Source organism: Amblyraja radiata, chromosome 14 (assembly GCF_010909765.2).
Source record: "Amblyraja radiata isolate CabotCenter1 chromosome 14, sAmbRad1.1.pri, whole genome shotgun sequence".
In the NCBI taxonomy this organism is placed as follows: domain Eukaryota; kingdom Metazoa; phylum Chordata; class Chondrichthyes; order Rajiformes; family Rajidae; genus Amblyraja; species Amblyraja radiata.
In genome coordinates, this window is record NC_045969.1 from 45,714,994 (window position 1) to 45,736,462 (window position 21,469).

At 42.8% G+C, this 21,469-nt stretch overlaps 1 protein-coding gene across 1 annotated transcript in view; it reads right to left on the minus strand.

Moving 5' to 3' along the window:
• cfap47 (cilia and flagella associated protein 47) overlaps positions 1–21,469 on the minus strand; it is a 433,070-nt gene that overhangs the window by 119,217 nt on the left and 292,384 nt on the right. Inside the window, exon 52 of the mRNA XM_033032292.1 lies at positions 11,247–11,354. Within this exon, the coding sequence (XP_032888183.1) occupies positions 11,247–11,354 (108 nt within the window). The remainder of the gene's footprint in view (positions 1–11,246; positions 11,355–21,469) is intronic.

Below are 21,469 nucleotides of genomic sequence, written 5' to 3' on the forward strand. Positions count from 1 at the left end.
ATGTGATGACACCCAAGTTTCAGGAACTGCATTGATTATGTTATAGTGTCCACCCATCATTGCAACAGAAAATTGGATCTACTGTAAACGAAGTTTAATTTGTGGATAATCATCTCATTCTTTAAATCATCTCATTCACTTAATTAAGTCTTTCTGAATTCCATTCTGTGCAAGATGTTGTTTTATTGTGAATCAAGTTTCTGCGCAAGACCTCGTTTGGAGAGAAGGAATGGGTGACGTTTCGGGTGGAGACTCTTCTTCTGTAATTAAGACCTCATTTTACGGTCATGAGTAATCTAGTCATCTGAGAATATAAAAACCATACCAAAGACACCAAAGAACTGGCAAAAATGATGGGTCTACCTGCTTGTGGTTTTATGGAAGGTGGAAGCTGGTGGCTGGGGCATTACATTTAGAGGCTGTGAAGGGACGATCTCAAAAAATATATGAGGTCAATGATGAACTCGATGAATGGGGAACAATGGCATGTTGTATTGTAAAGGTCATGATCCCAATGGACTTATGGAAAGAAGTCAAAGAGCTGACATCTAGCTCTCTGCACGATAAAGATTGAAGAAAAACTCACTAAGAAAAAGCATCTTCATTCTGAGCCCCTGGCACTTTCAAATATATGTTACTTCAAATGCGGGTGTCAGGTATACTCAGAGTTTATCCCAATCTGTATCCCATGTTACCGAAGTAAAAGTGCCATTTTGGTTATTTATACAGAGCCAAGTGACCTAAACAGGTCATGCAGCATCTCTGGAGGGAGTGGACAGACGACATTTCAGACCACTGATCTAATTCACCGAGCTTTTAGTTACTAAATCCTTAAGGATGCTATTTTCTAGATTGTTCACAGACACAAACTGTGCAAAGCACCCCTGGTTCACTGGTGTTCGGACTCAGAAATCAGATGTAGACATCCCCGTTTCTAAATTGAAAATGTCTCTCTCTAAGCTACACTCATTTTTCAAAAAGGATTGTACTCTTAAATGCTATATAAATCCCTCTTGACTGAATTTACATTTTCTGAATAATACCCTGTATCTTTGCAACAAATGGTCTGATGGTTATGGTGAAAGATTGGTATTTCAAATGCTTGGAATCTATGGACATCCAGTCTGATTTTCTTTTGAGCTCTTTCCTTTCATTAAAACATTCACATTTTCCTTTCTTCATTCCTATGAATCTCTTGGGTGTTTTATGATTAACAGCACAATCACAAATATCAAACCTCAAATCTGGAACACATTAATTTTCTTCTTAAATATAAAGCAGTTTCCGACAATAATTCATATGAATACATAAAAATTCAGAAACAGATCATCCTGAAGCAGTAGTCCTAAATACACTTACCTTTGCCTGTTCTCAATAATCCTTTACTTCATTTTCTTTCACCCAACTATCCATTTTAATTTTGAATATCAATATAAATTCCATATTAACCAGTAATGCTGTGAATCAGCTCCACAATCACATCTCCATATATATACAATCTCCCTGCAAAATCTCACCTATTATTCTAAAGACGTCTGTATAACTGTCATCTGTTTTCTCAAATGAAAATGAACTAAACTTTCTCATCCCATTTGTTTCTATATTTTTGAAAAGAGAGGCATCCTAGTGAATCTCAATACTGGACATAGTATTGAGGTATACTTTAATAAGATTGCACACAGGCTCATTATTCTTAGTTTTAATATTCTACAACTATTTGGTGAAATTTTGAACTCCATTTACTGTTTTTAATGACATTATTGGGTTTCTGTGCAGCTATTAACATATGATCCAGCAAGTCTATATTCTTTGACTCCTTTATTGCATTGATTCTGCCTAATTCTAATATGTATTTCTTAATAACAGCACTTCACATCTACTATTACTGAATTATATCTTCCAAATTTTAACCTTCTTGGTCTTATATCTCATTTGGCTTGCTTTGATCTAAGTGATTTATTATCCCACTATTTGTGGTATCGTCTATAGGTATCCACACTATTATAATGCGCTTACAAACAAAGCAAATGATAAAAACAAACGGCAATTCTCTTTCTGTGTTGAATTGTGTGCCTATTTGGCCCTTATCTTCAGTTTGAAGCAGAACCTGGTTATGCATCCATGAATTTAACCAACAGGTCTAGCAATGCATAATTTTTATGTGAAAAAAAATCACAAATATACAGTACCTCAGTCATTTTCAATCTATCATCTTGAATGGAACACATTAAATTCACTTGTTGAATCATTGCTATCTGTGATTAAGTTCAAAATGTTTTGAAAAAATATATTCAACAGAAATCTGAGCCTATCCATTCCCATTCAAGAATTCAATTTCCCTGTTTATCTGCTGTTTTAGCAGTCATCTTAACTTTTCTTGCTATCACAAGATTTTGGAGCTCATTTTTGATTTTCAGATCTTTAAACAAGAGGAGTTCGGCATCCCAAGTGAAAGTAAGCCAGTACTTAATAGCAAGGAAGTGGCCTGCATTATGTTTGCAATGCAACTGTATAAGTAAAAATGCATACAACTGCACAAGTAAAATAATTAAGTTAGTTTCACTCCTGCCCAGCATGACACTGGATGAAAAGTTGCAAACAGATGCATAATGAGACCCCCTGGGGCTATGCAACACATACAATTTCTGATATCATCAACAAAAAACAAAGTTTGTGGAACTCAGTGAGGAGCAGCATCTGTAGGGAAAGGGATTATTGCATTTCAGGTCAAAACCCTGCATCAGGATTGGGAGAGGAGAGGGATGGGGGTAAATCCAGGGACAGTAGGTGATTAGTAAGTGGACCTTGAAGGGGTCAAGGATTACAGGCAACTAGAGCCAGATGGAGAGGAATAAGGGAGAGTGGTGGAGTTAGGGGTGGAGGCAGATGGGGGATAGGTGGAAGGAGACAAGGAAAAAAAGGCCAGATGGAGCCAGGTGTTGGGGGAGGGAAAAGGAGAGTGTAGATGGAGACAGTTGTTGGCAGATATTAAGCAGGGATGCAAAGGCTAACAATGCTAATAAGTCAGGAATGTGATCAAGAAAACGAATAGAGGAAAGATGAAGGGCAGATGGAGGCAGAGGGAATCTAGTGCGTGAAATGTGTGGGTGGTTCGTGGATGGAATTATGATGGGGACGGGACAAGAATGGGTGATGGGGGCTGAAGGTAGGGGACAAAGATGGGTGAACCAGAGGCAGATCGGTAGGGGAGGGGGGCACAGGAGGTAAGGGTTAACTGAAATTGGAAAATTCAATGATCATACCATCTGGTTGTAAACTACCCAGGAAGAATGGGAGATGCTGTTCCTTTAGTTTGCATTGGACTGACAAGCCAGAGTGGGAATGGGAAGGGAAGTTGTAATGGCTGGCATCCTCTACTCCCCCCCCCCCCCCCACTTGGCTCCATCTGTCTGTTACCCTCCACCCCTCCTGTCTTTCTGACTCCTAGTAGCCGCTATCTCACCCCCCTTCTCCACCCCCAACCTCTCCTTTACTAGCTATCTTCCCTTGGAGTCTCCCTAACGCAGAGTCTCAACCCTAAACATCGACAAATGTTTCCCCTCCCACAGCTGATAATCGAGTTCCTCCAGCAGTCTGCTTTCTGCTCCACATTTCAGCATCTGCATTCTCTTATGTCTCCTGATATTAACAAACCAGACAAATGAAATTCAGATAGTTTGCAACTATCTCAAGAAACTGGGTGAGTAAAACAAATTGATATCACTCCCACATAGCTGTTTTTTGTAATAAGTAAAAGATCTGCTGCAGCATTGTTTATTGTCAATCAATGCTTAACCTGTTTACCTTGTGGATTAAATAATGCAGTGATTTAATAAATTGCACATTTCTACATGAGTTAATGTTTATTTCATGATAACATGCATAACTATATAGAAAGCAAAAATGCACATGATTTTAATGAGGGACCTTTATCATTTACTTGTTTTTTTAAACATGAGGTTAATTTAGTCTGTTATTTTAAAACATTAGAGAAGGGAAGCTGAGTATGACAATGCAGGTAGGGAAGGGTTTGATTGCATGTGGGATGCAGTAACTGTGTCTTATGTGGGAAATATCATGCAGTATTATAGTTTTATGATGGTGATTCTGGGAAGGTTGTCAGAGGTAGGAAAGTGGTCATGGGAATGGGATACAGAAGATTCTGAATCATTTTTCCATAGTTTCTGGCAGGTTTATAATCCCATGAAAATAATGTGACATATGATAGCTTGAGTGCCCTCTCACATATGATAGCCCCCTCGCAGGCTACTTCAGATTTCTGCATATGTGCTGGAAAGCAGCTAAGCCTGACCTTCTTACAGAAGCAGAAAAAGGGAAGCAAAGTTCATTTGCTCCCAAGTCTCCATCAAGAAAGCAGACACTTCACTGAATAGAAACAAAAGATTAATGCAGGATGGGGAACAGTTCCTGGCAAATGCAGAGCAAGAAAGGGGGAAGATCTCTTATAACCATATAACCATATAACAATTACAGCATGGAAAAAGGCCATCTCGGCCCTTCTAGTCCGTGCCAAACACTTATTCTCCCCTAGCCCCATCTACCTGCACTCAGACCATAACCCTCCATTCCTTTCCCGTCCATATAACTATCCAATTTATTTTTAAATTATAAAATCGAACCTGCCTCCACCACCTCCACTGGAAGCTCATTCCACACAGCTACCACTCTCTGAGTAAAGAAGTTCCCCCTCATGTTACCCCTAAACTTCTGTCCCTTAATTCTCAAGTCATGTCCTCTTGTTTGAATCTTCCCTATTCTCAGTGGGAAAAGCTTATCCACGTCAACTCTGTCTATCCCTCTCATCATTTTAAAGACCTCTATCGTCCCCCCTTAACCTTCTGCGCTCCAAAGAATAAAGACCTAACTTGTTCAACCTTTCTCTGTAACTTAGTTGTTGAAACCCAGGCAACATTATAGTAAATCTCCTCTGTACTCTCTCTATTTTGTTGACATCCTTCTTATAATTAGGCGACCAAAATTGTACACCATACTCCAGAATTGGCCTCACCAATGCCTTGTACAATTTTAACATGATATCCCAACTTCTATACTCAATGCTCTGATTTATAAAGGCCAGCACACCAAAAGCTTTCTTTACCACCCTATCTACATGAGATTCCACCTTCAGGGAACTGTGCACAGTTATTCCTAGATCCCTCTGTTCAACTGCATTCCTCAGTTCATTACCATTTACCATATACGTCCTATTTTGATTTGGCCTGCCAAGATGTAGCACCTCACACTTATCAGCATTAAACTCCATCTGCCATCTTTCAGTCCACTCTTCCAACTGGCCTAAATCTCTCTGTAGACTTTGAAAATCTACTTCATTATCCACAACACCACCTATCTTAGTATCATCTGCATACTTACTAATCCAATTTACCACACCATCATCCAGATCATTGATGTACATGACAAACAACAGTGGACACAATACAGATCCCTGTGGCACCCCACTAGTCACTGGCCTCCAACCTGATAAACAGCCATCCACCATTACTCTCTGGCATCTCCCATTCAGCCACTGTTGAATCCATCTTGCTACTCCACCATTAATACCCAACAATTGAGCCTTCTTAACCAACCTTCCATGAGGAACCTTGTCAAAGGCCTTACTGAAGTCCATATATACAACATCCACTGCTTTACACTCATCAATTTCCCGAGTAACCTCTTCAAAAAATTCATGAAGATTAGTCAAACATGACCTTCCACAAATCCATGTTGACTGTTCCTAATCAGACCCTGTTTATCCAGATGCTTATATATATTATCTCTAAGTATCCTTTCCATTAATTTGCCCACCACTGACGTCAAACTAACAGGTCTATAATTGCTAGGTTTACTCTTAGAACCCTTTTTAAACAATGGAACAACATGCGCAGTACGCCAATCCTCCGGCACTATTCCCGTTTCTAATGACATTTGAAATATTTCTGTCATAGCCCCTGCTATTTCTACACTAACTTCTCTCAATTTTTTAGTTTGTTTAAAAGTATGTTTATCATTGTCCACAACACTTATCCACTTTTATATTTTTCAAAAGTGTCAGTACTTCCTCTTCTTTGAATCTCATAGTTTCCATAGCCACTCTACTTGTTTCCCTTACCTCACATAATTCAATATCCTTCTCCTTGGTGAATACCAAAGAAAATAAATTGTTCAATATCTCCCCCATCTCTTTTGGCTCTGCAGATAGCTGTCCACTCTGACTCTCTAATGGACCAATTTTATTCCTCGTTATCCTTTTGCTATTAATATAGCTGTAGAAACCCTTTGGATTTACTTTCACCTTACTTGTTAAAGCAACCTCATATCTTCTTTTAGCTTTTCTAATTTATTTCTTAAGATTCTTTTTACATTCTTTATACTCCTCAAGCACCTCATTTACTCCATGCTGCCTATAATTATTGTAGATCTCTCTCTTTTTCCAAACCAAGTGTCCAATTTCCCTTGAAAACCATGGCTCTTTCCAATTTTTACTATTTCCTGACTCTCTAACTATACTTTTAAATCCTTTCGCATCTCCTCAAAGTTAGCCTTTCTCCAATCAAAAATCTCAACCCTAGGTCCAGTTCTGACCCTCTCCATAATTATATTGAAACTAATGGTATTGTGATCACTGGACCCAAACTGTTCCCCAACACATACCTCTGCCACCTGACCTGTCTCATTTCCTAACTGGAGGTCCCCTTCTCTAGTAGGTACCTCTATGTATTGCTGCAAAAAACTATCCTGCACACATTTTACAAACTCCAAACCATCCAGCCCATTTACAGAATGTGTTTCCCAGTCTATGTGTGGAAAATTGAAATCTCCCACAATCACTACCTTGTGCTTACTACTAATATCTGCGATCTCCTTACATATTTGCTCTTCCAATTCTCGCTCCCCATTTGGTGGTCTATAATACACCCCTATAAGTGTTGCTACCCCTTTCCCATTTCTCAGTTCCACCCAAATAGCCTCCCTAGACGAGCCCTCTAATCTATCCTGCCAAAGCACTGCTGTAATATCTTCCCTGACAAGCAATGCAACACCTCCACCTCTTGCCCCTCCAATTCTATCACACCTGAAGCAACGAAATCCTGGAATATTTAGTTTCCAATCACAGCCCTCCTGCAACCATGTTTCACTGATCGCCACAACATCATACTTCCAGGTGTCAATCCAGGCTCTAAGCTCATCCACCTTTCTTACAATGCTCCTAGCATTAAAAGATACACAAATCTCTTGCCATCAATGATCTGATCATATTAGTTTTTGCTTTTGGAAGAATACCAAGGAACCAGTGATCATCTGGAGGTGTTTCAAATATCTCTATTCTTACCATGGTCTTGTCAATTCAATTTCTAGAAACTTCTCTTTTCGTGAATTCCCTATTTCTATGGCTCAAAAGTTAAGGTTCTAAATTGGGGCAAGATCGATTTTGGAGGTATTACATTTGAACTTGCAGACGTCGATTAGGAGTGTCTGTTTGCAGGCAAGGGGATGGCTAGCAAGTGGGAGTCTTTCGACAATGAGATAGCAAGAATAGGTGTGGGGGGGGGGGGGCTACATGTTCCTGTTAGGGGGGTACAGTTGGTGAGTTTAGAGAACTCTGAGAGTTTTAGATGTTAGATTTTAGATGTTGAGGGTCTTGTCAGGAAAAAGAAAGGCAAAAAACAGTTGTGACAAGCAAATCCCTTTGTGAGTATAAGAAGCATAGAAAGACACGTAGGAAGACATTCAGGAGGGTGTAAAGTGTATAGGAATTGGAACTAAAAGGCAATCTAAAGGAAAATCCCAAGAGATTCTACAGGTATATTAAGAGAAAGAGGACGACTCCGAAAAGAATAGTTTCCCTTATAGATCAGCCTGTCTGCCTTTGTGTATATCCCACAAGATGGGGATATATTAATTGAATATTTCTCATCTATTTTTCCGGTGAGAAGATCATGGAAGCTAAGGAATTGAGACACAGGAGTTGTGATGTCGTAGCTCAGATACAAATTACCAAAGAAGATGTGTTGGTAGTTTTAAAGAGCATTAAGGTGGATAAAACCCCAGGGCATGACTCTGTACAACTTGTGGGAAGCTGGGGAGCACGTAATACCTCCAAAATCAAAATTGCAAAGCCCCTTCCAGAGATATTTGCATCATCTTTAGTACGTGAAGCTCTGTAAGAATAGAGGATGGCTAATGTTGTGTCGTTGTTTAAGAAGGGCAGCAAGGACAAGCCAAGGAACTAGATGCCAGTAAGACTGATGTCAATGGAGAGAAAATTGTTGGAGGGGAATCTTAGGGATGGGATCTACCTGCATTTAGATAGACACAGTCTGATTAGAGATAGTTAACACATCTTAGTGCATTGGAAATTATGACCCACAAATCTGATAGTTTTTTGAAGAAGTCCCCAGATGATTGATAAGGCAAGGCAGTGAATGTTGTCAACATGGACTTTAGTAAGGCCTTTGACAAAGTCCCACATGGTGGGCTAGTCTGCAAGGTTAAAGCAATGAAATCCAGGGTGAGCTTATCAATTGGATTCACAATTGAATTGGAGGAAGGAGTCAAAGGATAGCTGAGGACGGTTGTTTTTCTGATTTGAGGCCTGTGACCACTGGAGTGCCGCAGAGGTCAGTGCTGAGTCCACTGTTGTTTGGTATCTACATTAATGATTTGTTTAACAATGTAATTAATATTATCATTAAATTTGCAGATTACACCAAAATTGGAGGTATGGTGGCCAGTGAAGAAGAATATCTAACTTTATAACAGAATCTGGATCAGTTTGGGAGATGGGCCATGGAAAAGCATACAGAATTTAACTCTGACAAATGTGAGGTGCTGTATTTTGGTATGTCAAGGCGGGGCAGGATCCACACAATAAATGGTAGAGCCCGAGAGAGTGTTGCAGAACAGACAAATCTGGGAGCACAGATGTATAGTTCCCTGAAAGTGGTGAGTCAGGTGGACAGTGTGGTGAAGCAAGCGTTTAGCACACTTGCCTTCATTGGGAAGAGTATTGAGCACAAAAGTTGGGAAGCATGAAGCAACCATGCAAATTATTGGTGAGAACAAATTTGGTGTATTCGGCCTAGTTCTGATCATCAAGCTTTAGTAATTTGGCAAGGGTGCAGAAAAGATTCACTAGAATATTACCTGGGCTTGCAAGCTTAAGTTTTCGGGAGACACTGGGGCTTTTATCTTTGGAGAATAGGAGGCTGAGGGATGACATTGTTGAGGTGTACCAGATCATAAGAAGTATGAATAAAGTGAATGCTCAAGTCTTTAAGCAGATTTAAAACTAAGAGACAAGAGAGACAAGACAAGAGACATTTATTGTCACATGTACCAATTGGTACATTTGTGATCACCATTGGTGAAATTTGAGGTCACCAAACAGCTGTACGAATAAATATGAGCACAGAACACGATAGTCTTTAACATAAACGTCCCCACACAGCGGAATCAAAGTTTCCCACTGTGAGGGAAGGCACCAAAGTTCAGTCAACCTCCTCTGTTGTTCACCCTTGGCCGGGGGGCTCCCGAACCCCTTGCTGTTTCCGCTACGGCAGCCCGATGTTCAGGATGATGGAACTCTGACGTCGGAACGGGAGAACATTCTCAGCGGCTTGGACTTCAGAATCGACCACTTGCTACCGGAGACCGCGGCTCCCGAAGTCCACAGGCCGAGCTGGGCGGAGATTCACGCTAGCGGCCCTCGGCAAAGGGATCCTAGGACTCCGCGATGTTGAAGTCAGCGCTGCCCGTGCTGGAAGCTCCGCAACCACAGCTCCACGATGTTCAAGCCGCAGGCCCAACACTCCGGAGCTTCAAACTGTGATCCAGGGAAGGCATCGCCCGCTCCGCGGTGAATCCAGTGCTGCACCGCTGCTGAAGCTTTGGTCCGGTCCCCGGCAGGAAAGGCCGCGCCAATGCAGTTGGTAAGCTGCGAGGGGGGGGTGCGAAGATGCGACTCGGAGAATAGTCACATCTTCGTCAGGAAGTGACTGAGAAACGGTTTCCCCTCCCTCACATAGAAATACAAAAAAAATCCGCTAAAACATACTTTTAAACAAACTAAAATGTTTTAAAAAGATAGAAAAACAGACGGACTGTAGGCAGAGGCTGACATCATGCGGCACCCCTAGTGACAGATCTCATATGTTTAAGGTGAGAGGGGAGAGATTTAAGGCTTCAGGGGCAACATTTTCACTCAAAGGGTAGTCTGCAGTATATATTAAAGGAGCTGCTACAGGTAGCTGTATCTTCAATTACCATTTTTAAAAGGTATTTGGATAGATATATGGATAGAAAGAAAGGACAAGATGGGTCGAAAGGTCTATTTCCATGCTATATAGTTTAATGTAGAGACAGCGCGGAAACAGGCCCTTCAGCCTACCAAGTCTGCAACGACCAGCAATCCCCACACATTAACATTAACCTATACACACTATTGAAAATTTAAACTTGTACCAAGCCAATTAACCTACAAAACTGTACGTCTTTGGAGTATGGGAGGAAACCGAAGATCTCGGAGAAAACCCACGCAATCATGGCGAGAACGTAAACCTCCGTATAGACAGCACCCGTAGTCGGGATCAAACCCAGTTCTCTGGCGCTGCAAACGCTGTAAGGAAGCAACTCTACCGCTGCGCCAACGTGCCACCCTATATGACTCTATGTTGCAACATTATGCATCTTCATCTTAACATGAGTGATTACGTTTCAGATAGTTTGGTGTGCCTTTTGGAAATCCCTTCTTAAACTATTCCTCCTATTTTTAATCTATTTTTCTACTCAACGTTGTAACCTTATTTCTACTATTCTTTTCTACTGAGAAAAGGGGGGTGAGTTTTCTACTCAAATCTCTTGTTCATATTCCTCTGAGCATGAATGCATTACTTTCCTTACCAAATCTCTCTTTGAACACACTAAGAACTCATTGAAAGTAACTCAAATTAAAAAAATCAATTTTGTAGGAAAAAAAAAGAGACATAATGTGGTATGATTACATTCGCTATGACCATGCGGTTAGCAAGAAGCATGCCACCCTGAGATCACAACACACATACAATGTTTTATGTAGCCACAAGCTGCGTTACAATTGGTACTCAGTTATGAAGTTTGCAGTAAATGTGCCAACCATAAGTAACATGAAGAAACCAAAGAAATCTAAATGCCTGTAGCTTTACCACTGTCTCTACTTTAGAAATAATATGTTGTAACGTACTTACTTCCCCAGCTCACACTGCAGTTCTGGAAGGGTTAGTGGTGTTGGTTTCTTTGCAACAAGGTTGAGTTTATACCAAAACTCTCCTATGAGGTCTGAGTAGAAGGTAACACTGTGAATAAGAGCAGATGGTCATGTAAATTTTCTACGAATATAACAACAAATTGTAATTTTTTTAAATAAATATCGCATTGTTATATCTATTGGTGATCATATCTAATTTTTAGTGCCTGAAATAGTTATGACTATCAATAGTCAATAGTTCTTTATTTGTCACATATGCAACTGCACAGTGAAATTAATTTTGCATTTATTACACATGCAGGTGCCGCCATTTTTGCCGCCATTATTCAAAGTCCAAGGTCCAGTTGTTTGCCTAGTTATTACAACACTTTGATATAGACAGCTTATGTATGGATCTTATTATATGTCATGATGATTTTAGTCACAGATTAAAGATAGAGTGGATGCGGAAAGGATGAGAGTTTAGGACCAAAGCCTCAGAATTAAAGGACGTTCTTTTAGAAAGGATGTGAGGAACGTCAGAGGGTAGTTAATCTGTGGAACTCTTTGCCAGAGGGCTGTGGAGGCCAAGTCAGTGGATCTTTTTAAAGCAGAGATAGACAAATTCTTGATCAGAACGGGTGTCAAAGGTGATGGGGAGAAGGCAGAAAAATGGGATTAGGAGGCAGAGATCAGCCACGAGTAAATGGCAGAGTGGACTCGATGGGCCGAATGGCCTAATTCTATTCCTATAACTTGTGAACTTGTGAAATTGATAGGATGATCATTGCACTACTCCGTGTTTCGCAACTATTGGGGGGAAAAAATAACTGCTTGAGAAAAGTTAAGACATAAGTGCAAGGTAGCAGCTACAACATAAAATAAAAATTTGCAAAAGTCAATAATAAATGGAGGTGTCATGTGTGAGGTAACCAAATAATAAAGTGTATATAGGTATATATACAGACTTCTCATAGGTACAAGTTGTTCAGGGGAATGGGACATTGAAGTAAACTTATGGATTTAGACCAATTTGCTTTATAGGTTCTTAGACATTTCTAAAATAAACTATAATCCAAATTAAAATTACTCAGAATGTAGAAATGCATGAGTTAATTAAAACAACTGATTGGACTCTATAAAGGCAAGTATTTTTATGAGGAAGTGGTTAAGGGGAATGTTGAGAATTTCAAGTCTCGTAGTAAGATTGTTGCAATAAATTAGACAGATTATGCAAGAAGTGTAGCAGTAGGAATCAAAGATTCACAAATGAACAAAATAATCAATGGGATAGGGATACCAGATTTAAAAAAAAATTGGAAGTAATCTATGACAATCTCACATTTTTTTTAAAGTAAATAAAGAATGTTTTGACCTGGATGTGGACAACAAAATATTAACATTTTTTAACACCATTAATTATTTTGCAAATTGAAGAACAGTCAAACATTTCAGGATTGCAGTGGTTGATATATTTTGACCATTTTATCCACCAACACAAAACTCAATTTACCTTCTATGCTGAGAAACATACGCCAAAACCTCAAAGGAGATCCCACAGGTTTATTAACTTTCTGCATGTATGCCTATGTTGGCAGTAAAAATGTGTTCCCGTGAGTGACACCTTATGCTAAGAAATAAGTAAGTGTGGGCGGTAGAACTGCTTCCGCTTAGTGCCAGAGACCCAGGTTCAATCCTGATCTTGGGGCCTGTCTGTGTAGAGTTTGTACGCTCTCCCCGAGCTGAGTGGGTTTCCTCTGAGTGCTACGATTTCCTTCCACATCCCAAAGAGATGAGGCTTGAAAGTTAATTGGCCTCTGTAAATTGCCATAGTGTGTGGAGAGTGGTTGTGAATGTGGGATAAAATAGAACTTGTGTGTTCACATGATCGATGGTTGGCATGGACTCGGTGGGCCGAAGGGGCTGTTTCTATGCAGTATCTTTCAATCTTTGAAAACCAAAGTTCCAGTTCTTTCCAAATGCCATTTCAGATTAGGAACACGTGGGACACATTGAGTCACCTCAAGTCAGTTTTTTGGACATTTGTGATATACACTCATTTTAGATGGGATTCAAAAATATCTGCACTTTCATTATTGGTTTGCTGGAGTGTTTATCTCACTTCCTGCCATTTAGCTGCTGTAGTCTATCTTTTTAGAAAACTGGACTGCCATGCAGTACATACTTTAACTTTGTCAAACACTACTTTGAATCTGTACTCACTGAAGTGGCGATGAAGATTTGTAAGTTTATATTGTGTTTGTTGTGGTTTGTGGATTGCACATTTTCAGAAGATTCGTGATTGAGGTTCCATTCATTGATTACATCACACATTAAATCGTTTGGCACATCAGTTCCCTGCTGACATCTATGCTCCACTGCAAACTCCTCCTCTTTCCTCATGTCACTCTATCAGCACAGCTATTTCAATGCACAACACTCCCTGTTGTAGAATGTTCCAAATGCTCATCAATCTTCAGCAAAGTTTTTTCAGAATTCTTCACTGAATTCCTTGGTGAGGACTTTATACTGATGGCTTGCAGTTGTGCTTTTTCACGCGGGCGGAAACATTTTCTTTGCATCCACTCTTAAAACTTTTCATCTTTTTCAAGATCAGATAAGTTTGTGGTTTTGAGGTAAAAAGTTTACATGCATTTTATTTAATGGCAGAGCGGCTATGAAAGGCTTGCCTTGCCCCAGTTTTTTTCTTTATTGCCCTTCAAACTATGCTCATGAGAAAAGAAAAATCAAGTCTGCTCATCCTTTCCTGACGTTAATATACTCGCATTGCAGGCATCATCATTTCAGGTTTTTTGCATACCCATTCCAATGCCTCCACATCTGTTTAACGCTCATGCGAAGGGCTAGTCAGAGCACAAAAGACGACATGGCCATCCACTGCAGCCAAGAAATCTCCAGCCATGATGATTTTTCATACTACTGGACTCTGAGCTGCGGCCGAGAGCTTCTCCACCTTAAATTCATTCACGCACAGGTTTTTGTGCGGCCCTCCTCTCTACACAAAGTCCTGCGGCGAAGGGCGAGGAGCAAAGCGACAAGGAGAGGTAACTACTGGAAGTCGTAGTTCCGAACCTGCACGTAAGCGGCCTATGGACCAGTCTTCGCTCTTCTTTGTACCAGGGCAGCAAGGAAGTTTGACAGCATCCCAGGCAACTGAGCAGCCCGCTTCAGCTCACGCTAGTAAGGGAGGGGACTAGAAAAGATGTCCTAAACATTGCCTGCCCTCAACGAACTGGCCAGCAAGCCGCAGCTGGCAGTTTAACCCTCACCTGCGGTCGAAACTATAAACAAAAAAAGAAACTCATCTTGTCCACATTGAATTACGCACTCGTGTGGACAGAGACACCACAGCAAGGCCCCAGAGAAGAACAGCCCTTGTAGCCAGGGAACTAGCTCGGTACAGGATCGACATTGCTGCTCTCAGCGAAACGGGTTTCGCCAATGAAGGATCAGCCTGTGAACCGATGGGTGGTTACACGTTCTTTTGGAAAGGCAAAGCAGAGAATGAAGATCAGATCCATGGGGTTGGACTGGCTATAAGTACATCCCTCTTACAACAGATGCCAGATCTTCTTACAGGAGTAAATGAATGTCTCATGAAGCTTTGTTTTCTCCTTTGCATCTGCTCGCAACCTGACTATCATAAGTGCTTATGCCCCCACTGACCAGCAGTGATGAGGTCAAAGAGAAGTTCTACGAGGACCTTGACTGTATGGTGAAGCAAACCCCTGCCAGCGACAAGCTCATCCTGCTAGGGGACTTCAATGCCAGAGTTGGCAGTGACAGCCAGTGCTGGGAACAGGTCATGGGACCTCACGGCTTTGGAAAGATGAACGGAAACGGTCTACTCCTCCTGAGTATGTGTGCAGAAAATGACCTCGTCCTCACCAACACCCTCTTCTGAATGGCCAACAAGTACAAGATCATTTTGATGCATCCCAGGTCCAAGCAATGGCATCACATCGACTATGTCATTGTCCGCAGGCGGAACATCTGTGATGTTAAGATAACCAGAGCCATGTGGGGAGCTGAGTGTTGGACGATCACAGATTGGTCAGGTCAATTTTCAACCTGCACGTCCCTCTGCCACAGAGCAAGACATCTAAGCTTCTCCGTGCATCATTCAACACCGAGATGTTCAAACGACCAGACGTCACTGAGAAGTGGCAGTCCCAGCTGGACAACAAGCTGACTGCTCATGGACCACTGACAGGCGACCCAATTGAAAAGTGGAACCAGTGCAAAGAGCTGATGACAAGAGTCAGCTAAGGAAGTCCTGGGACGCAGGCAGCGAGTGCACCAGGGCTGGTTTGATGTAAACAATGATGAAATGACCAAACTCCTGGAGGAGAAACACAAGGCATTCATCGAGTGGCAGAACGACATATCCTCCATCTGTTGTGTTTCGGCTGTTGTAATAAATGAAGCCTTACACCATGATAAAGGTCCAAATACTTTATTAACGACATAGCATAGGAAACTTCATGCTAGCACGTCTTTCTAATTCTAAAGGGGACAGGCAGGGAGGAATACTGTAAAATCAAGCGGGCGTAACTACAAAAGCATGACTTATAACATGAGTAACACTGATCTACATCCTCCCTCTTAAAGAATCAATAACATGACAAACCTATTAACTAAGTAAGGCAACTGGAGGAAAGTCATAGTCCGGGTACTTCACAACCAGTCTACAAACATGACCAGCACGTGTACGATAGAGACCATCTCCATTCTTTCCCCCCGGGGAGAGGCAGGTGGCTTCACAGGCGAGGGAGACTGCATCAGCATTCCTGGAGATGAAGCAGGAGACTGTGGCGCAGACGAAGACGTCAAGGGCAGAGGAGCTGTTGCAGACATGGATTGTTGTGCTGGTAGAAGCATTGGAGTGCCGCTAGATGCAGACGGAAGTGTACTTGTACGGTCTGGATAATATGGAGGAGGAACTGGTTCGTTCAGAGGCAGGATATGTTGTCTGTTACGCCTGTAAGTGCCGCCATATGACCGTGGCTCTGAGGCAATTCCAGAAATCACTCCAATACGGTCATGGCCTTTGTCAGTCTGTAAGCGGACCACCTGCTCTTTGGTCAGTGGTGGCAGTGGCCTACTTGTTTTGTCAAACCATTGTTTTTGAATGTCACGCTTCTGTTGTAACCTGGAGTGAACCTCCTCAGGTGGAAATAATCGCTTCAAGCACCTGCAGAGCAAGGCACAGAAGGAGCTACGAGAGATGCAAGACAGCTAGTGGGCGAGTAAAGCTGACGTTCAACATTACGCAGACATGAACAACTCTGAGCAGTTTTTCAGCTTGATTTAGGCAGTGTATGGTCCACCCAAGCTGACCACCTCCCCCCTCCTTGCAGCTGACGGCAAAACTCAGCTCAAGGATAAAAGCAGCATCTCAGGCAGATGGAGAGAACACTTCGCCAACCTCCTCAATAGACCCTCTGCCGTTGGCCCAGTCACTTTTGACCAGATCCCACATAAGCCAACACTTGACGATGTTGACTTCCACCCATCTTTGGAAGAGATCAAGAAAGCCATCAGTCAAACAGCACAGACAAGGCATCAGGCATGGACGGAATCCCTATTGAACTCTACAAGGCAGTAGGTCCTGAGACACTAGATGCCTTCCATAACATCTTGTCCAGCATCTGGGAGACAGAAAGTATGCCCGATGAATTCAGGGACGCCACTGTTCAAAAACAAAGGTAGCAAAGCTGACTGTGGCAACTACCAAGGCATCTCCTTGTTGTCCATCGCTGGAAAGATACTGACCCGTGTCATCCTCAACCGCCTAATCAATAAGGTCGCGGAAGCAAGCTTGCCGGAGTCTCAGTGTGGTTTCAGACCTGGTCGCAGCGTTGCTGATATGATCTTCACGGTGAGACAGATACAGGAAAAATCCATCGAGCAGAAGATGGACCTCTACGCAGTCTTCATCGACTTGACAAAGGCCTTTGACACGGTGACCCGGGAGGCTGTGGTTGATCCTTCACAAGCTCGGCTGCCCAAGAAAGTTCATCCAGATCATCCGCCTCTTCCATGATGTCATGACAGGAACAGTTCTGGTCAACTAAACTTCTGCACCTTTCGACATCTCCAATGGAGTGAAGCAAGGTTGCGTTCTGGCCCCTGTACTCTTCAACCTCTTCTTCGGCTGCGTCCTGTGTCACGCACTTCAGTACCTCGACCGTGGCGTGTACCTGACGTACTATCTGGACGGATCTACCTTTGACCTTCGACGACTGAACGCCAAAACCAAGACACACGGCCAGAACGGCTCATTCTCGAAGTCCTTTTTGCGGACGACTGCGCCCTCATGGCTCATGAGGAGTCTGACCTCCAGTTCATTGTGACCAAATTTGCGGAAGCAGCACAGGCTTTTGGTCTCTTATCAGCCTCAGCGAAACGGAAGTCATCCACCAGCCGGCTCCAGACTCTGCAGCACCGCCCCCAAGTGTGCACATTGACAGCACACAGCTGAAAGCCGTTGACTCCTTCAAATACTTGGGAAGTGTAATATCATCTGATGGCTCCCTGGACAAGGAAATCTCAACGAGAATCAGCAAAGCCAGTTGGACAACTGCGTACACGAGTGTTGAACCACCACAACATCAAGCTGTCAACTAAACTCAGTCTACAAAGTAGTTGTGCTTTCCAGCCTGCTCTATGGCTGTGAAACATGTACCTTGTACAGGAACCACATCCGTCAACTTGAGAAGTTCCATATGTGCTTGTTATGGTCCATCATGGGCATTCGCTGGCAGGACAAAGTGCCCAACCCAGAAGTATTGGACAGATCCAGCTTCACAAGCATGGAGACAATGATCATCAAAGCACAGCTCCGATGGACTGGGCACATCATCAGGATGGATGAAACCCACATGCCTCGACAAGTCTTCTATGGCGTGCACTCCCAGGGACAAAGGAACAGTGGGCGTCCCAGGAAGCGGTACAAAGATTACGTCAAGGACCATTTCCACTACTGTGGTCTTGCGCCCAAGCAACTGGAAACCTGGCGCGCAGCAGTGCGAACATCAGCCAGCAGCTTCGAGGAGCGCCGCCTAGAGCGACTTACTAAAGCCAGGGAGAGGAGGAAGGCTGCCGTCCAGAACCCGCCAGCGATGACCTTCATCTGCCCCCACTGCCCTCGAGTGTGCGGTTCACGAATTGGACTCGTGAGTCATGTCAGAACTCACCAGAATTGAGACTGCACAACCCGCCATTGTTGTTACCGACAGGCCACCATCACGCTCATGCTATTACAATAATCCTCTAACATTTTTTGTGATAGGTGTTATTTGTGTTTCAAGATCTCTTCATATCTTCACCATCTAGGTTTGCATGTTTCAAATAATAAAATACCTCAAACTCAAATGTACTAGCTCAAATATATCTGTGTGAACTTAATCTGTGAATTGTTCACCCATTTTGAAGTCCTGACATTTATTGAAACCTTCAATATTATTTTGTCACCCCTGTTGAACTTGCCAAGCCAAACTCCAGCACACTATATTCAGTGTCATATACAACTTTAGAAGTGTTTTTAATTTCAAACCAAGAATTATTCAATTAAACCATAAACATCAGCAGCCACCCTCTTTCATTATGATCCATCACTCCCAGTCTCCACTTTATATCTAGAAGCCAGCTAGCAATTCATTCTGCTACTTCCATTCTGGGTCAACATTCCCTGATGTTGTGATCTATTAAGATATGATCCTATCAAAAACCTTTTGAAAATCCAGGTACATTACATTCAGTATACATTACCAGTGTCAATCTTTTGCTTCTTCGAAAAATTCAATAAGGTTTGTCTGTCTGTCTGTCGAAAAAGGTAAATGATAGCGCTACGATTTGCGTTGGGGGACCAGGGCTCCCGTGTGACTGGGACCCAACTGGTCCCACTTAGTCTAGTATATAACTAAAACTTTCATCTTGTTATCTGCAGGTTGTTTTTCTATTTGCGCAAAAACTGTACACGATAGCGCTGCGATTTTTGCCCCCACCTTACTCACCATTGTCCTGTGCTGTAAGTGATACAAGTTTTATTCAGATTGATGGTATATTTTAAAAGTTATTAAGGTTTTAAAACCTTAAAAACCGCACATTCGCTGTTGGGGGAGAGTTCCCATGCGCATCTTTACTGGCGTCGCAAAGGGCACCCAATGGGTCCTCAGCCACGCCTGTGCTGTAGGGACCTTTCCAGAATTGAGATTGTGGTGGTGGCAGCGAGAGGCCACGTCAACGATCCAGGGTCTGGGTGCTGAGGCTGGTGGCGGTGGCGGCCGGCTCCGGGGGCGGGCTGGGGCCGTGGCGAGGATCCAAGGCCTGGGCGCTGAGCCTGGTTCTGAGGACAGCAGCGCTGCTGCCTCCGGGCACGCAAGGAGGGAAAGGAGCGGCACCCTCGAGATCCTGGAGAGATGAGGAATGAGGGTGAGGGAGGGAGAGGAGAGGGGGAAAGTAGGGGAGGTGAGGAGGGAGAGTGGGGGGAAAGGGGGGTAGTGGGGGAGGTAGTGAGTGGGGAATAGAGGGAGAGGAGGGCAGTGGGGGAGGCGAGGAGGGATAGTGGGGGGATAGGGATAGGTGAGGAGTGGGAGATAGAGGGATAGGAGGGGGGTATGGAGGGGAGAGGAGTTATGGAGAGAGGGAGGGAGTGACTGAGGGTAGGGGAAAGGCGAGGGAGGGAGAGGTGAGAGGGATTGGGGGAGGGGAGGAGGAGAAGGGAAAGAAGAGGGAGGGTGAAGAGGAGGGGGAGGGAGTGCTGGGGGATGAGGGGAAATGAGCCGCGCCTGTGCTGTTGGGAGCTATGGGTGAGTGGTGGAATGTTGCATTGGGGGAACGGGTGAATGGTGGAATATTGCGTTGGGGAACAGACCCAACGGGTCTGCACTTAGTCTAGTATAAGCTATGAACAACCTGCAATTCCCTGGCCATGTTCTACCCACCTTTCTAAAGTATAATGACAATCCAAAAAATTAAGTATATAACCTAGCGCACTACTTTGATATGCTGCTCCATTAACAAGCCCTTGCCAATATTTATTACTAATTACACAGACAGATAATTATTTTGATAGTTCAGTGCTACTTGTTGAACTCAATACTTAATTGGATGTAAAATACCATGACTGCAATACATAAGATTTGCAAATGTTTTTTCTTTCATTTCACTGTAATTGTGGCAGTGCACCTCTGAAGCAGCCAGGAATCTCTCTCGTTGCTCCCTCCAGAAAACACAGTGAGTGACTCTGCTACAGCTTAACCAGAAAAGTCTGATAAATGGGGACAGAGACGATAGCTCCAATGTGAATACAGCAGAACAGTGACATGCCAAATGCAAGTTCTTCCCCAGCAAAGATGAAGGACCAATAAAATAGTTCAAAGTCACGATGATGTGAATCTTGGAGAGAAATGTGCAGGTGGTAGTTTTCCCCATGCACACTTTAGCCTTGCACAACAATGTTGGAGGAAATGAATGTTAAGGTAGGGGTTAATGGGAGTGGTCAGGCAAATAGGCTGATTTGTCCACGATGTTTCTTAAGTGTTGATGATCCTGCATTGATCCAGGTAAGTGCAATACATTCAATTGAGTTCCTGACATATTTTGTGGATGGTAGAAGGGTTTCAGGTTATCAGCACATCAGTCTTTTGCCACAGAATACCCAGTCTCTGACCTGCTATTGCAGCCATTTAATTTGTGTAGCTGTTTCAGTTTCTGCTTAATAATACCCTCATGGTTTTGGATGGTGAATGGCAGTTCACAGGATGGCAGCTTTAAAGAAGTCAGAAATTATGCCCATTATACTACGCATTGAGCACTATATGTTATTTATTTGACCTAGGAAATGGACAAGCGGTGAGAACAAAAGTAGACTCAATTAAAAAGGTTTTAAGAACTTGGATAAGCAATTAAGTATTGATGCCCCTTACAAATCCCCAAGATCATCGCAGTCTGTTATCTTCAGTGGACATTACATGGGTAAGCAAAAAGTAAATTTAAAAGTAAATCTAAAAACGGTAAGAACTGGAAACGCCAGCTGTGGAGTGTTCTAATAAATAACTGATCTGAAGTATTAAATCCTCAAGTGCTGCCAGATCTGCCAGTATTTCCTTCTTTCAATTTTTATTTGACATTGAATGGATACTGGAAATGGGAAAGGCCCCTAGACCGCCAGGGGACCTATGCGAGGATCCTGTTTGT